The sequence below is a fragment of the Haliotis rufescens genome, unplaced genomic scaffold, assembly GCF_023055435.1.
Source record: "Haliotis rufescens isolate VD_foot unplaced genomic scaffold, xgHalRufe1.0.p SCAF_10, whole genome shotgun sequence".
NCBI classification, from domain to species: Eukaryota; Metazoa; Mollusca; class Gastropoda; order Lepetellida; family Haliotidae; genus Haliotis; species Haliotis rufescens.
This window is the reverse complement of record NW_025963780.1, coordinates 3,515,153-3,534,474: the sequence shown is the minus strand read 5'-3', so window position 1 is coordinate 3,534,474 and position 19,322 is coordinate 3,515,153. Positions and strand designations below refer to the sequence as shown.

The 19,322-nt window shown below is 41.1% G+C and overlaps 1 protein-coding gene across 2 annotated transcripts in view; it reads left to right on the top strand.

Annotated features, from left to right (window-relative positions):
- LOC124119073 (calcitonin gene-related peptide type 1 receptor-like) overlaps positions 1-19,322 on the top strand; it is a 116,710-nt gene that overhangs the window by 61,372 nt on the left and 36,016 nt on the right. For both annotated transcript variants that reach the window (XM_046481470.2, XM_046481469.2), the window contains exons 5-6: positions 11,713-11,839; positions 13,414-13,567. In XM_046481470.2, the coding sequence (XP_046337426.1) occupies positions 11,713-11,839; positions 13,414-13,567 (281 nt within the window). The remainder of the gene's footprint in view (positions 1-11,712; positions 11,840-13,413; positions 13,568-19,322) is intronic.

Sequence of the window (19,322 nt, the reverse complement as noted above, 5' to 3'; positions counted from 1 at the left end):
CGAAACCCGGTCTTCGGCGTGAAGAGCGAAAGCTTTAACCACTAGGCTACCCGACCGCCCTCAAGATTTGTGACTTTATTGTGTGGGTCGTTACTCCCAATCAATCACTGGGTTATCTGGTCCAAGCTCAAATATTATTCTTGGAATAATGCTGAGTGTGGCGTCGCAAGCATTTACACGCACGAGTGAGAGAGTGAGTATGGTTTTACGCCGCTTTTAGCAATATGTCAGCAATATCAGAGCGGGGAACACCAGAAATGGGCTTCACACATTGTTCCCATGTCGGGAATCGAAACCCGGTCTTCGGCGTGAAGAGCGAAAGCTTTAACCACTAGGCTACCCGACCGCCCCTTACACGCACGGACACACACACGTAACTTACTTTGCGGCTTTAAACAACACGCACACGTACACACGCACGCACGCACACACGCATACACGCACACACGCACGCACGCGCGCGCGCCATGCATTGTACTCGCGTCGGAAATCGAACCCGGGCCTTGAACGCTTTAACCACACGGCAACAAAACCTCCCCTTATATCCTTTTAATAGTGGTGGAAATATGTGGAATCAGCACTTACCCGATAACATGACAAAAATAAAACCATTAAGCTTGTAAGAACGTGAGTAGCTCCGACAGACTCAAGTCGAAACGCAAAGAACACACATTTGATGTACTGTTAACATCAGTTTCTGCAATGTGTTATTCCTATTAAGCCATGATGCCACTGACCTGTCTGCATCTGATTACGACACATGCTATAATTACATTACTTGTATCTTCGGGATGACATCATAGGCCCTCACGACCGTTATCAGAAATAGTGTTTTTGCTGCTGATAATTGAAGCATATCACAGAAACATCGCACGGCGAATTATCATTTCTAGTGATTGAGTAAAGGTTGTACATTATCTGGTACCCTTCTGAAATAGCTCCAAAAGATCACAAACTACTTAAAACACGTGAACGCTATAGAATGGAGTTCTTCTTGTAATAGAATAAAAAAGACGAGTAATAGTACGGCTGATAGTATATATTTATTAAGGACGAGGTTGAAAAGGTTCAATTCTCATCTCGGTAAAATGTGTGAAGCCAATTTCTTTGGTCACCTGCTGTGATATTGCTAAAAGCACATTGGCCTTGGCGTAACACCATTCGATGGGCGACTGAAAAGTTGTGAGCCTATAAGCTAACAAGGAGTGATTGAGTGAATGAGTGAGTGAGTGAGTGAGTGGGTATGGTTTTAATATTCAATATACCAGCAATATCACGTCCCAATGTACCCATGTCGGGAATCGAACCCGGGTCTTCGGCGTGACGAGCGAACGCTTTAACCACTATGATACCCTAACGCCCTAACCAGGCACGATGTACAGTACACACTTAACAGTTTGCATGTATTAAGTACAATACTGTCCATGCTTACAAGCTGCATTTGAGCTAAAACCAGAACCAGACAGAATATTTCTGCAAGCATTAAAGTGACTAGGTATGTTGATGAAAAAGGACAAAATGTGCTACGCGCTATCACCAAGTAACTGTATCTCAAACTGAAAGGGTTAGCTTCAACAGCCGTCTATGCAGACATGGCGTCAAGTTTAGGGGATGATGCTGTTAAGCTATGGGCAGCGGAGTTCAAGAGGGGGAGAGAGAACCTCGAAGATGTTCCAAGACCAGGAAGACCTTCAACTGCCACTAATAAGGAAAATGTTGATAAAATATGTGATGTGATTATGGATGATCAACGAGTCACCACACGCCACACCGTTTGTGAGAGTTGAGGAATGAACTGGGCATGACACTGTTTTCGGCACGCGGGTTCCAAGGCGTGAGAATTTACGTCGTTCTGAAGCAGACCCAGCTATTATGTAACCATGGTTGAGTGTCGGGTTTACAACAAGAGACTCAACAACAGTCAAGGCAGTGGGAACATATAAAGTCTCCTCCCCGAAGAAGCCAAAGTCTGTTCCATCAGCTGGATTCTAGTAGCCCTAATAGTGGACTATCTCCCGAAAGTCAGACCATTAATAGTTAATATTATGATAATTTGTTAAGCCAAGTGCGTGAGAATAACAAGGCTAAACGCCGTAGCTCCTCACCAAAGGTGTTTTGTCCAGATATGACAATGCACAAGTGCACAAGTTTCTTGTCCCCATGTCTGCAATGCATGGCACTGGCTTTGGAGTCATTGAACATCCTCCGTATTCATCAGGTGTGTCACCGTCAGATGTGCACTTCTTTACAAATTTAAATATTGCCCTTCCGGGCAAGCTTTATGCAAATTATGATGACGTCATTTCCGCTGCGGAGAACCTTTTACGCCACCAGAAGGAAGCCTTCTACGTCAGTGGAATCCAGGCACTCGAATCATCTGAAAACGAGGCGGGCGTCAGTGAGGTTTATCTGTCTTTTCACACGATTTTTGTTTGTAAATATCACAGTGAGCAAAATATGTTGTATAATAACCTACTCCAAATGTGGAGGTAAGATTAATATAAGTTGTCCTTGTGGATGTCATTTATATATATATAAAGTCAACGCCAGTGAATAACTGGTCTCGACTATTCACAGAAACAGATACCAGTGGGCGTCAAAGGTAAATTGCGGTGAAATTTATACTGAATGATTTTTTGAAAATCAGTGATGACACCCGGTGCTCGCGAAAAGGGTGAACATGTCCTGCTCTACCGGTAGCACCCGTCACTCAAGTTCCCGCCACTCTCAGGTTCTTCACCAAAGGCCAAAGCCTTTCACCATGTCTTCACTGGCAGATTATCAGTACTATTTGTTCACCGTAGCCAGTTGGTTATCCTCTAAGTCTTACCATTACCCCGAAGCGTGTCCTTAACATACCTTATCCCGAGATTAAAAGTATTCCCACAAGACCATCACATATGCAGTGAGTTTATTAGGTTCTAGACCATCTGAACGCTATTTCAATCATTTTTGCATTTACAGACTCCATCATCTTTTGTCGTAAATTTTACGAAACTGAAACGTGTTATATATCAAGGCCACAATGTACGGCCAACCGCTGAATACAATTTTCTGAGAGTAGAAAATGAGACTCAACAAGAGACAGATTCATGGGGATTATTATCCACAAGAACATGACCATTTCCCCCAGACTGCAAGTATCCCTGCAAGACCGTCACTATATGCAGTAAGTGAATTAAACTACAGGCCTTCTATACACAATTTCAGTCAAATTTGTAGTTACAGATTCCATCATCAATTGTTGTAAATTTTCAGAAATGTGTAACCTAATTAAGGTAACATCTTAGGCTGAATTCATTTTTCAAAAGGTATACAAAATCTCATCAGGATCCATACTCACAGGAACGAATGACAAAACAACGTAACCATTGTGTATTGTACTTTGAATAAAGATCAAGAGACACTGAACTACAAATAAATGAACAAGTTCTTATGGACCAATTTCAAAGCATTTGGACACAAAGCAACACCGTAGAGAGCTTTTTTGTAGATAGTTGTCATTTCCAATTAGGGGGGCGGTATGGACATGTTGAAAGTACACATCCCCTGTTAACGTTGAATGGCTTAATCTTAAAGTCAATTAGTGTGCTGGTGTGACTGTCATCTCAACGGTATTGGCGGTACAAGGGTCGCACAGAAACACATTACTATAGATTGCAATGAATGTCAAGTTTGGAAGGCTATGAATACATATGTTTTACTTCCCGCTTATACTAATTTCAATTATAATATTTCATATTTGATGTGGAAGAGGGTCTGACGAGAGCGGAAGGTCGGTGATACCCTGGCCGCGCCATACCAAGAGATGTTAATGTATTTTGTTAAAAAACTCATTTACAAAAATAAACAGGAAGGACTGCCAACTTTTAAATATGTAACTTAAAATGTCAGAATACTATAATGTAACAAAATGTGCAGCTGTTATCGATAATTTGTCCTGGTCAACATGTCACATTTCTTTCATGTAATTGTGAAATAGATATATATGCATTAAAGATGTAAAGGAGAAAAAAAAGAAAAAATGTTAAAAGATAGAACTTGTTGTTACCCTGCCTGACGCTCGTCATTGAGGGACTAAAACAAGGACTGGTCGTCTCAGAGTGAGGTATTCGTGTTGAGCTGCGGCATGGTATCTCAGTGGGCTAGCACTGTAACACTAGTCCGAATTAGTACAAGTAGACACACACTCGTGCATGTATGTCGCTGCATACAAGTAAAATAATCTTGAAAGCGACGTTGAACCCTATTTCACCCCTGTAGAATACTTATCGGCACTTGAAAACACGGCTCGGAGTCAGTATACTGTGTCTGTCACACACACACACACACACACACACACACACACACACACACACACACACACACACACACACACACACACACACACACACACACACACACACACACACCGTATCGGCTGTCAAAAAAGGTACATTGTTATGTTTATGGGTTCCACAAAGGAAACGTACACAAACTTAAAACAATCGCAATGTCCTTATGTGTTTCAAACAAAGTCCTCATCCCTGACGTCAATGATCTCGGCCGGCCTCGTGGCTAAATATGACAATGATGCTCGGATCGTCATGTTTTTGGTTCGAATAACAGATTGCAAACTCAGATTAATATTTTAATCTTTAGACCCTCCTTCTTAGTCTAGTGAGCTTTTCCCACCAAGTACCCCGTGGGACCCAGGTCCCTATTACTGATATTACTTGCCGTAAGAGTGAGTGAGTGAGTAATTTAGGTCGGGAATACGAATTTGGTAAGTTTAGTAACACCCCGCTTTGAACAGTTTTCCAGTTATGTCACGGCATGCCAGCTTAATAGAATGAAAGTCTGAAGTGATGCATGTCTCAGACGTTTACCACTTAGGTGAAACCCACGAGCGCGGATTTTGTGCTGACAAACCTAGAAACATGATAGGGACGAACCGGGATTCGAACCCCGATCATAGGTTGCTGGCATGCCCATGTGACGCATCTCTGCACACCGAATTGCTCTTGACTAATTTGGATAGGGGTAGCAGGATCAGTGTCGTCATCAATGTCGTCAATCGCCACCTACGGCGACATCAAAATATCCCGCGAATAATCCACGAGCTTGATATACAACACCAGAATAACGTCCAGTGAGCTTTATCTGTGTCTGTCTGTCAAATATGAGTCATTGACGTAGACATGAGGCATTACATACTCTCCTTACCCAACAACCCTATATGCAAGTTCTATAAGACCAATGCGATTAAAGAGATGTAAGTTTATGAGTCATAGCAAACTTTTGTTATGTCTTTCCGAGAATATCCACAAAATGAGAAAGAGATATAATGCTCAAGTAAAACTGGTTTTGTTCATAATTGTCTCAGGGCAAATCTTTGAAAAAGAAGAATTAGATTCCCTCTTTGGTACAGTACGGCTACAGCCTCTATTCATTCCTTTGTCAGCGAGTTGTCAAGAATATACAGCCGTTACAAGGCGGTGCAAGAATTAAGTTGAAACACGCGTTGAACTTTTATCTTACAAGACACTCTGTTAAAAACTCAAGCCTCGGGGGATTTCAACCGTGACACATACATACAATGGTTAACAAATCAAAGTGCACATTCCTGTTCCTTTAGGACCTTCTTTGTCAAAAGTATCCCGATATACCTACTCCTTGACAGAAGACTAATTGAATAAATTATACCCTATCAACCTGTGGGTTAATCGAATTCAGTTAGCCCAATCACATTTTACCCTTCTGAGAAAGCAAAGGCTCACGGGACATTTCCAAAGGGATTCAATTATTTGGTTAATCATTCTTTCGACTGGTATTATTTTTTTATTTTTTGTTAATGACATGAGCTTTGTTTTGCTAATTGTATGTAGATTGAACCAGTGAATGGATTATATATATTACATTTGTCGTTATGAAAGTCCCTTTCGGATGTCGCAAGACCGCCTCCGTGGTCTAGTGGTAGAGCGTCCGCCCGGAGAGCGGAAGGTCCGGGGTTCGATCCCAGTCCGCGTCATACCAAAAGACGTTAAAATGTGGTACTTGTTGTTACCCTGTCTGGCGCTCGACATTAAGGGGCTTAAACAAGGACTGGTCGGCTCGATGTCAGTTTATTTAGTCTGAGGTGGGTATTCATGTTAAACTGCGGCATGGTATCTCAGTGTGCTAGCACTATAAATCGGCATCAGTCCGGACTAGTACATGCAGCCACACACACGTGCATGCACGTCGCTACATAAGTGCAATAATCTTGGACGCGACGTTAAACCCCATTTCATCTCACCTCGAATATCGCTCAAACGAAGTCAGAGAAGCAACTGTACTGCAGTTGGTTACTGTTAGCCTGTCTCACAGTCCCTGAACCGTATTATTTCCCCTATCGATCAGCATTTACTGTAGTGCTATAGCTATACATGAAGCATGTCTACATTCTCCACAGGTTCATCTCCCATCCCATCTTTGTCTCCTTTTAAAATTTAATGTAGTTGCTTGTCTCTGTCAAAAGTATATACTACTAAGCTCTATTCAACAGGAACTGCTTGTTTGTCATGATGCTATATCTAAGCAGCCTCTGAAGCTAATCGCTTGTCTTACCTTTTTCAAACATTATTGCGATGGATGTAAGAAAACAATAATTTACAACAGCTCCTGCATGTATGTTATGATGCTCTTAAGCTGAGCAGCCTCTGAAGCTAATCGCTTGTCTTACCTTTTTCAAACATTATTGCTATGGATGTAAGAAAACAACAACTTACAACAGCTACTGCATGTTTGTTATGATGCTCTTAAGCTGAGCAGTCCCTGAAGCTCAGTTTTCTAACCCTTTCAAGCAATATGGAAATAGATTTTTATCAGGTGAGGTGAAATGGGATTTAACGTCGCGTCGAAATTCATTGCACTTATATAGCGACGTGTATGTACGTGTATGTATGTGTGGCTGCATGTACTAGTCCGGACTGATGCCGATTTATAGTGCTAGCTCACTGAGATACCATGCCGCATTTTAACATGAATACCCCAATCAGACACAGTATACTGACTCCGAGCCGACCAGTCCTTGTTTGAGACCCTTATTAATGTCGAGCGCCAGACAGGGTAACAGCAAGTACCATCTTTTAACGTCTTTTGGTATGACGCGGCTGGGGATCGAACCCCGGACCTTCCGCTCTCCGGGTGGACGCACTACCACATTTTTATCAGACAACAAGCATGAATTAAGTGAAGGGAATTGGGTCAATTGAAAAAAGGGTATTCTGAACAAGTCCCAATGTTGAAGCGTAGCAATATTACATCAACGAAGGTGTGGTCGTTAAACGATCACTCGTGTATTCCTCCGTCAGTCCCTAATATGTACACTACTATCTCTTTTTCCGATAGCACATCGGTCCGATACGGTCGAAAATATATTGTGTTCCTTTGGATGGGAAGTTCCCCCGAGTATGGGGCCTACACATTCACGTAGTTATTTAAATTTAATTATTTCTGGACCCACCAAATCCATATTGTCCTCTAGGGTCTCTTATAGCAGAAACAAAAGAAAATTAGAAAACACAATTCGTGAACAGATCAACTTGATAGGTTTCTTTTTCTTAGAAAAATGAAATCGATTTCCCTTTATGACAAATGTTGTTTAATAGTAGCTTAATGTGTTTCGCTAATCAATTTCACATTGTCTGAAATGCGTGTCACACTGACATTGTATCAACCCATTCGGCTTGTTTTCCCAGCTTGAGTTTCAGTGTAATCTATAGCTGTTTGTTTCTGTCAAGTGAACGTCTTACGACTGCAAAGAACTACACTTCAGGGACCGATCGACTTCATTTCGATCCGTCAGCGTTGGCAGCATGGTAGTATTACGCGTTTCCAGCTCGTCTGGATATTGACAAATGAAGGTCCAGATTAATCTTCCGGCCTGTACACAGAAATGCGGCAACTGTTATTTTAATTCCTTTCTATTCAAACGTAAACTCAGCGTCGGAACATGTCCAGTGGGGGCGTCATTGACACCGAAAATATTTATTTTATCTCAGGTTGAAGGATTTAAATAACATGATCTTATTTCCCAATGGTTCTTCTGTCACTATTAATTTATAAAAGCACGTACAATAGAAATGCTAAGCGTTTTAACAGTCGTTATTCATACAATCCTCTTCACACTCAAGTTCAGAGGCGGTGGGGTAGCCTAGTGGCTAAAGCGTACGCTCGACACGCCGATTGCCAGGGTTCGATTCCCCACATGAGTACAACATGTGACGACCCGTGAAGATCCGGGGTAGAATAGGTCTTCAGCAACCCTACTTGTCGTAAAAGGCGACATTGCTTGTCGCGACTAACAACAATCATACTAACGGGATTGGTTGGTCAGGCTCGCTGACTTGGTCGATGGATGTCATCGTATCCCAATTGCGTGGATCGATGTTCAAGATGTCAATCACAGGATTGTGTGGTCCAGACTCAATTCTTTACAGACCGCCGTGATATACATGTAGTTTGAATATCGTTGAGTGCGGCGTTAAACAACAAACAAACAAACAAAACAACGCGTGAAGCCCATTTCTATTGTCCCACGCCGTGATATTGCCGGAATATTGCCAAAACGGCGTTAATCCTATTCACTTACAGTTAACTACGGTTATAACGAACACGCTTATAACGAACTTACAGATATAACGAACTTTTTTGGTCCCGACTATTTGCTGCTAATTATGCTGTATATATGCTTATAACGAACTACGGTTATAACGAACTAAAATTAGTAGTCCCTTCGAGTTCGTTATAACCGTACTTTACTGACTATTAAGTAATACACTCACATTCAAGTCTAAATTCCTCTTTGTAGGCTGAAAGGGAAACAAAATTCATACCACGGTTGATGGAAATATGATAAACGCCTCCGTCAGTATGTCATAATAGTAGCTTATTCCATAACCTGATACGTAGAACGACCTTTATAATACGCTCACCTTTTCGCGAACACCTGTATCATAACTATGAATCGTACACTCTACTCGATATTTCTTATGATTATTGAAAGGGTTTTGTCACTTTTATTTATATTATCATGTGAACTTACATGTAGGCTTTATATTAACTGTAACATGGGGATAATTGATAAATCTAAGTACAAACTGTATACAAATTCCGATGGACACATGCATATGTCTTGTCGAATACATCAAGCTGCAACCATGACATTGCAGAACTATGAAGCCTTGGTAAAAGAAAATAGAAACAGAGAAACAATCTATTCATATATTCATGTTAGCATTTATCAAGAAAAATATAACTAATATATAATTATGTATTTCTTCGAAAACATCAATGTCCTTTCGAAAGAACTATAATATCACCCTTGCTTTCTCGATTTCGAGGAATAAATGAATTATTTCTAAAAAATGATTAGGATGGGAGTGGTGAGGCAGAGAGCATATATATGTTCATGTAAGGACATATATATGCTCTCTGCCTCATGGCATTCATTCACCTGATGAAGGAGTAAGCATATACTCCGAAACGTTGTGTTCCTCATAATAAAGAAGTTGACATCCTTAAAATCTCTTCCTTATGGAATATAGACATTTAAATATTGCCGATCTTGGTATCAATTCAACATTAAATTGTAAACGTGTGAACTTTGATTATTGAAATATACTGCTGCTCACACCTTCTTACCTTTCAATATCAGCCAGTTCCGGAAACATGCCGCTGTACCTCAGAAAACCTTTGTGGAGTTACCGCGATACGTTTGCGTAATAAACATGTTGGAGATTTAACGTGCGCTCTCTGACATTATGCGTATGTCGCACACGGGTAATAATCACAGCGCGCATGGGGAATTGATAGGTACGTTTGTTGAGTTATCGCGGTACATTTGCGGAATAATCACGGTACATTTGCGAAATTATCAATATGCTATTGAAAAACAAATCACAAAAATATACGTTCTTGTGAGCGATGGTGTGCATAACGACAAATGAGATCACACACTCATATTGGTTTTCACTGGGAATATTAGTATTATCGCGATGACAAATCTGTTCAACGGTATGGTTCCTGCATGGTGTTGGGGTCTAACATGAGACCAGCCCAAGGTGTTTTACACACTGACGGGAAACCTCTCTCAAGATTAATCTGATAGACCTCTTTTTTTTACAGTGATGCCATTATTTAAACAATTGGATTGTCAAGAATTTCTATCACCACTTTTAGAATTACAGTGAAGATCATTTGTTGGGTTAAATGTGAGATCAGATGCGATGTATTGGCTATGAATTGGAGCACACACTGTACCTAGGATTATTTACATGCCTGCAACGTACACATATAAGTTTCTTATAAACAATAATGATAAGCTTCTTATATTTGGAGTTAGTGTGAATCATACACTATCAATGCATATATTTATGCTTATGCTTACAAGAGAAATCATTATTATGTACAAATTAAAATAGAAAAAAAGCAGCACACAGGGCTCGGGTGATCCTGGCACAGTCAGGCTGGTTAGGCTCATCATCAGCTCAGGGCCCTTGCCCCCTCTACACGCAGTCCAGACAGCGAATGGGACTTCTCCCAGGATGCACTGCCCAGTCAAACTCACCCAGAACTTTTCGGCGAATGTGAAGACTCCCCAACATTGCAGCCTTCTGCATTACCCAGATTGTCAGAAGGGATGTATTCCTGGTAGCAAACCCGGATACTCTCCCAATGTCAGTCAACAGATTAGGAGGTACCAAACCTAAGGTACCAAGAATAATGGGGAGTCGGACAACTTGGTTCTTGGGATGCAAGCGTGACATTTCTAAAGCGAGGTCCGCATATTTGCCATGCTTTTCCCGAATCTTGTCAATCACATTGGTGTCAAAAGCGACAGAAAATTCGATCTACGTGTCATATTTCCATTTTGATGCAAAATCACACATTGACGTTTTTGAGTGGGAAGTGACTGGTCCTGAGCAGCAAACAAAGCCTTCTGTTTCACTTTTCAGGCCAGCCGACTTCATCCAAGCGAAGGACTTTACAGGGTTGCCTAACTTTTCGACACACTGTATATAAACTCGATGCAGTGGTCGTTCAGATAGCCTCCCCTTGAAGACTCTGAATCTGGGCCGATTTGATATGGCATTTCGCTTGGTTGACATTCATTTCTGTACCGTCCAGCAGTCCACAACAACAAAATTAACATTAACATTGAGATTATGTCCCACATCCTTGGGTGTGCTATGCGATTGAGTTAGTAATGGAACACACTATCTTAATATGAAAAGAAAGGCACATGAATATATTGCCTCGAAGTCATGAATAGATCTCTTATAATAGCTTTCAACAGTTGAGTAACAAGTGAAACAATATCACAGTAAACTACGGTTATAACGAACACGCTTATAACGAACTGACGGATATAACGAACTTATTTTTTTGGTCCCGACTATTTGCTGTAGTTATGCTGTATATATGGTTATAACGAACTACGGTTATAACGAACCAAACTTAGTAGTCACTTTGAGTTCGTTATAACCGTACTTTACTGTACATCATTAATCTACACAACCATTAAGAGTACGTGTACTAGGGCTGGTAAATGCCATAACGTCGTGGATATTTAAGTAAAAGTGTGCCTAAGTTTTATTTTTGTCCTGGAACAGTTTATTGCAATTGGCTTTTGGCATTGGAGGATAACAGTCGGCCACCGTGTTATGGTGCTTTAACTCCTTCTTACAGACAGCTGAGATGTGAACGCATCACAATCCACAAGAACATGTTCATCTCCTACCTGTTGACGGGCGTGGCCTGGATCCTATACTACACCCTCGTCACCCTGGACGGAACTGTGCTCGTCGAAAACCCGGTAAGTCTTTAAAACTAGTAATGAGATCGATGGAATGGTTAATGTCTCCATCGTGCATACTGTCCACACTGTTCTTACAACACACATACTCTAAACCCTAATAACCCTGGACAGTGCTGAGCTTGTCGTAATCCGATGAGATTTTAAGTTCGACGTGAAATACGACCGACGACTACATAGTATTACTGTGCCCACTGTTCTGAAATTACATTGACTTATTCTAGGGGGAAATGGCTTCAGTGGGGGATATTAATGATAACTGACCATTGGACATTCTTTATCGCCAAATATTCCTTTTGCATAGGAAAACTGGATAAAATAATGTGTCTCAAGTTTTAAATAATATTTCTCACCGAATCTTCTGAAAATATGAGCCGTGGGTCCCCAAAAGCAGTAACCCAAAAATATTCTGTCGCTAACATAAATATCCCAAATCCTAAAGTACCCCTTTTGACGAAGTAGTTCCATTTATTTTGTTCTTCATTCAACGTGCTCAACGTACAGGAACCAATTGGAGTAGAAAATAGCAAACCCCCTGTTCACAATAGTACCAGTCTGAAAAAAATATAATTCCACTTCCTGCTGACTCCAGACTTCATACCACGTCTGGGGGTTGCATTCCTGGTTTATCATTCTTATATTGAGTCCTGGACAACAGGTTCCACTTCCGAGATCTATTCTAGAATGTTAAACGTCAACGCCCGAAATGGATTCCATTTGGCGTTAAAAGCAATACAGCGGGGAAATTGTATGAATAGATCACTGAAGACGTTTACCTTTCCCATGTTGCTTTCTTTAATACTCCTTCCAAACACTATTCCAGGGAAGTCATTGATTTACTCGTCACATTCTGTAACCCCCATAACGATCCCTATTTGCATGTTTGGCTTCAGGCACTGACAGCGTGTCTGTCAGGCACGTTCGATCATTACTGTGTCAGTTTAATGTGTTTGTTTACGTTTAAAAATACTCTGAATTCTTATTTACTAATAAATATTGAATATGTATTCGCACGATGATAAAACAGGAGCATCTAATTAAAATCAGATCGTGTACTTCCATACGATACCCCCCTCTCTCTCTCTCTGTGTCTCTCTCTGTGTCTCTCTCTGTCTCTCTCTCTCTCTCTCTCTCTCTCTCTCTCTGTCTGTCAGCGTGAAACATGCGGACACCCAATTCCACAAGATATTGCAACAGGTGAACGCTCAGATCGACGAGGCAGCGTCGAGGCTTCCAAATTATCGGTTTGTATGTTGTTTAAAGCCGCACTTAGCATTTTTCCAGCTGCATTACGGCGGTCTGTAAATAATCGAGTCTGGACAAGACAATACAGTGATTGACATCATGAGCATCAATTCACACAATTAAGATACGATTGCATGCATCAACCAGTCAGCGAGCCAAGATCGAGGCCCATAATGCCAATCACTGTCTGGTCCATTCTCGATTATTTGCAGACCGCCGTCATATAGTGGAATATTGCTGAATGCGGCGTTAAACAACAAACAGAAAATATTGCTTAAATATCGCGTTGGTTTTATCCCACTATATCACACGTTTCTTGTTTTTTGCAGGTTTGGTGTAAGGTGTTGCATGTGATTGCTCAGTACTGTACCGTGTCTAACTTCGCCTGGATGTTCTGCGAGGGCCTCTACCTCCACACTATAATGGTGCAAGCCTTCAGGACAGGAAAAGCTCTGATGGTCGTTATTCTCATTATCGGATGGGGTAAGGCACTTAAATGAATATAGAAGTAGAACCAAAGGACAAGTCACGGATATAGCTTTGGGATTACTGCTATTAACAATACTTTTGAATGGACGGCTTCCTGATTTTTGCTGTATTGAGTAGGTAACCAAGGACATAACGATCTAAATAGAACACGTTGGATTTGAACAAAGTCAGTAAATGCGCTATCGTGTCACTGGATTGTCTGAGCAAGATCCAGGCAACAAATATTGCGTCAGGCAACAAATATTGTTTTTTGCAAATTGTGTGAGTAGCGGGTACTACCGGTAGGGCAGGAAATGCTTACACTTTTCGCGAACGCCTGGAGTCATAAATAATTTTTGGTGATCTATTCATAGAATTTTCACCGTATTTTGCGTTTTACGCCAAATGGAATCTGTTTGGGCAGATAATCAGCTTCGATTCTATGGCGTTGACTAGCATGGAGTTGAGGTGAGGTTAAATGGGATTTATCGTCGCGTCCAAGATTATTGCACTTATATAGCGACATGTATGCACGTGTGTGTGTGTGTGTGTGTGTGCGTGTGTGTGTGGCTGCTTGTACTAGTCCGGACTGATGCCGATTTATACTGAGATACCATTCAGAAGTTTAACACGAATACCCCACTCAGGAACAGTATACTGTTTTCGAGCCGACCAGTCCTTGTTTTAGACCCTTAATGTGCCAGACAGGGTAACAACAAGTACCATCTTTTAACGTCTTTTGGTATGACGCGGCCGGGGATCGAACCCCGGACCTTCCGCTTTCCGGGCGGACGCTCTACAACTAGGCCACGGAGGCGGTCGGCTCGCATTGAAAAATGACAAGTATTACGTAACTGTGTTATTTTTATTCTTTGTTTTATGTTTTATGTCACAAACAACAGTATTCCAGGTATATTAAGCCAGTAAATTAATACCCCAGCCTACAAACCAATGATTGATATTACGATCAATGTCGGAGTAGGACGCCACAGTAGTGTAGACGATGAGGGTACGACAACATATGGTGCCTCAAAATTTAAAACTTAAGACCTCCACGAAACTAAGCTTGTCACGATCTGGGTCTCATCCAGATGGGATGGCGTCGTGCCCCCATCGTCTGTACTACTTTGCCACACAGCAACCCATATATCGCTTCGTACCAGCAGAGGGTACACGGGACCTTTTCTCACCTGGAATCCCCAAATGGTTGTTTTCCATTCGTACTTTGGGTTGTTCAACTTGATAAAGTACATCATTGGAATGTGCGATGATACAAAGTAGCTCTTTAACACTGACCACAACGATATCCGATACAATTCCCTATTTTCATTATGGAAAACAGTTACAACTGAAAAGGTTTTTGTCCTTTACAAATCCAATTTGATGGCATCTTCATGCATAAGATAATGGGGTAATAGAAAGATCAGTCATCTTTCCTTTCCAAACTGTGACATACATTTCTAATGCGATTTTCTTTGACTTTAACAAATGTTCTTAGTTAAGTACATTTCTAGTACGAGTCCCATACGAGTGAGGCACCTAATCGCCTGCACACAAAGTCAGCGATCTAATCCACTCAGCCATCGAGGCTTCCGCCAAAATGAAAGTCCGGCAACTGGTAGTCTAGGTCACGTACTGCGTGTATCCCTCTGGCCGAAAGCTATGAACACAAAGTACCTTTTAGAAAGTTGTCAGATGTAACAAATGTTATATTTGGAATAGCACTTTCTTAGCAAAGTACAGATTCTGGTACTTTTTTGTGTTGAGTCCCCTGTGGGATTCTGCCTCACTCAACTCCAAAAAGCACTAGAATCTGTACTTTTTACTCAGAAATTGTTATCCCAAATATAACATTTGTTACATCTGATAACTTTCTAAAAGGCACTGGTGTTCTTTGTCCAGTCTGAATACATGAAATCCCCGAATCTCAGAAAGCTGATTGGGTCCTTCATCAGATGAATTTAACACTTGGCCCAGATTACTTTTTAATTTTCAAAGACAAAAGAGTTTGAGCTATGTATGTGTGAATAATGAAGACGTAAAAACAGTTACTTTACCTTAGAGGAAAGTCGTATGCCATTAACTGACGGGCAAAAGAAAGTAGACAGTCACTAAGTCTTGAAAAGTGGATTTGACCAAGATATTGCCAACTTTATGGAAACGGTACCAGGCTGATAACAATCCTCGAAACACTGCAAACTTAAGGTCCAAAACACAACGATGATCCCGTATCAAACACATCACCATGGAATAACCATTTTTAGTTTGTTACATGAGTGGATACTTTATTTTGCCCGGCAGTGTATATGAGAGATATGTTACAAAAGGATTTATGTAACATTGGCTTTAAACATTTCTGTATTAAAGAACTGTGAGGTATTGTTCTTCATGACTTTAAAACAATACGTATCTGTATGTCAGAATGCTTAAACCTGTATATTCTTAAACCTTAAACGCTTAAACCTGTATAACCTGTATATTGACTTGAAATTGAAATTGATATACTGTAACAGTTATGTATGTAACGCAAATAGCTGTGGGCATATGAATACCAAAGTTCTCAACATTCCCAGCCGAATAGCCTCAGACCGTGAACTTACAGACATGACATACCCTCTCGAACGAACGCTATTAAGTTCACTGCAATTGGGATTTTAGTACGTTGTTTGCGCCATGTTGTGCCCTTTTGGACCAATTTTATAAGTAGCATGACACAAATTACTTGAGGCTTGAGAGAGATCGAGAGTAATAACTATATCCAAAATGGCGGATTTAAATCCATTGCACTTGCACTAAAGTTGATTCCGCCCTTGATTACTCGCGCTGACATTGGCAAACCTTTGAGAAACGTTTTCTGGGTGATGCATTGTGTGGGGATATCTTTGAGCATTGATCAGTGACGAGTACAGTTTTTTTTACAGGATATACACGTATTTCCTCCGAAGGCGTCCATCATTCTATAATTGCTTTCCTATGATCAATACTCAGGACGGGCGGTCATTCCATCAAGCTCAAATATCGCATTTCTGTACATGCTTTGTATAAAATTCTATTTTATAGCATGTTCATTATTTTGTTTCTGTAAATGTTCCATCGTAATCTTCAAACTGCATTGATTACATTTTGCATTTGTTCATAATATCGATCATTTTAAACATTTAGGTCATATGTATCTTTTACATTCTAGGCCACTGGTTCATATACACGCGTGGTCACATGTCTTCATATATATTAGATGTCATGTTGAAGGCCTAGGGTATACGTACTCAGCTTCTATTATTGAAGGTTCACCTAGGTGAGGTGAGGTGAAATTGGGTTTAACGTCGCGTCCAAGATTATTGCACATACATAGCGACGTGCATGCACGTGTGTGTGTGTTGCTGCTTGTACTAGTCCGGACTGATGCCGATTTATAGTGTTAGCTCACTGAGATACCATGCCGCAGTTTAACATGAATACCCCACTCAGACACAGTATACTGACTCTGAGCAGACCAGTCCTTGTTTTAGCCCCTTAATGCCGAGCGCCAGACAGGGTAACAACAAGTACCATCTATTAACGTCTTTTGGTATGACGCGGCCGGGCATCGAACCCCGGACCTTCCGCTCTCCGGGCGGACGCTCTACCACAAGACCACGGAGGCGGCTAACCTAGGTACGTAGGGTGTCAAACATGAACATATGCCATCATACGTGTACAGGTCTGAGTATGTGATTAACCGTTGAAGAACGTGTTGTTTATGCCCGTCATACTGATTGGATGGTGTAATGAAACTGCCAAAACGACAACAACTATTAAAAACAATGAAAAGTGCAAAAGGAAGGTGATGGAAAAAGCTACCAAAACACACGCCTGAACACAACCAGTAGTTCAGCCCCTGCAGGTCGATACATCACTAGTTACAGTCGGTATATAATGATTCATGTCAGATGTACTGAACTGCACTCTTGAAAGTTTAAACTGCGACGGGTTTTTTTAAATCGTGAATGTCTTATTACCAGCGTGAACCCACAATAATGCCGTTGAGTATATTTGGTTTTCATTACTTTGGGTAACAATGCATGCTACATAGAAAGATCTGGGTTGAATTGTGAAGTTATCCCGTAAAGATTCCGGGTTAGAATTGGTCTTCAGCAATCCATGCTTATTGTAAGAAGCGACTAACGGGATCGGGTGGTCAGGCTCGCAGACTTGGTTTGATGCATGTCATTGTATCCCAGTTGGATAGATCGATGCTCTTGTTATCAGTCAAAGTATTGTCTGGACTCGATTATTTACAGACAGTTATCATATAGCTGGAATATTGCTGAGTGCGGCGTTAAACAACAAACAAACAAACAAACATTGTGTAGTTTCCTCATTTCCAAACATTCATTTTCGTTCTGAAACTGTTTTGGTTCATAAAACATACATCCTAAAAGGAATGGTATGTTCAATAGAACGCGTGTGTAATATCAAACACTCCTTCGAGGGATCGAGAGTAATATCTCACTACTCTCAGGTCAACCATTTGGCTATTTTCTCTACTTTTCTAGAAAGTAACAACACACCAATCGTTAGGCGGAATCTTCACTCTAGGATGTGGAATAAGGAAGCCAATATGACCACTTCGAGAATGTAGTAGTTGGATTTATTCGCTTCTGTCGACGACATACCACAAGGAAACTGATCGGATTTACTGAAATTGATCAGATGTTCACATTACCATAACTCTCACAATTAACACGACGGTGGCTGTTTTTTATTGAACGGTCGAGTTTAAGGTCGATGTGCTGATTATAGTTCGTCAATAAATGTCTCGGCTCATTCGACGTGATTTTGACACTAAGACGTGTTTTAATTACTTTGTTGACAGATTCGTCCACATGAAATTCCACTAATGTGGCATCAATGTGAATTTTTACAACTTCCCATTTGCCCCACGAAGTCTTTTCACTAGTTTGAGCGATGCAAAAATAGATAAACAAAGGAAGCGAACTTTCCCTTCTATTTGTTACCAACAACGCACTTATCATGTTGTCATTATTTGACTGGGCCGATAGTTCTTTTCAGGAAGAGTGAGTGAGTGAGTGGATATGATTTAACGCCGCTTTTAGAAATACTCCAGCAATATCACTAGACACCAGAAATGGGCTTCACACATTGTACCCATGTCGGGAATCGAACCCGGGTCTTCGGAGGGCGTGACGAACGAACGCTTTAACCACAGGGCTGCCCGACCGCCCTCTTTTCAGAAAGAAGCACTATATTTTTGTTATTGTGTTTATTTTGACCACCGACCAAACTCAGTTTTAGAATAGTTTATTTGAATCACGCAATTCAGCTCATTTCCATACGCAAGTTCCTATATAGGCAAGAAACAAGAACAAGAACTAGTGCACATGTCTGTGACATGACACAACACAACCTGGTATTTCTGTTACGCATAGAATATCGTATCTTCATGAACGAACTATATGCGGTAGGATCTGGCTTTGCATGATTTAAAGTCAATTCAGGCTGTATGCTCCATTACTGCCCGAGGTATGATGTGGGTAGCGGTTGCTTATATTGCCATCAGCTAGTCAAAGCTACCAATCAATCGTAAACTAATGGTTATATTACTGGACTTTTACCGTATTTCACCCGCTTTGTGCAGATAACAGGCTGACCGCCTCCGTGGTCTTGTGGTAGAGCGTCCGCCCGGAGAGCGTCGTACCAAAAGACGTTAAAAGATGGTACTTGTTGTTACCCTGTCTGCCGCTCGACATTAAGGGGCTAAAACAAGGAC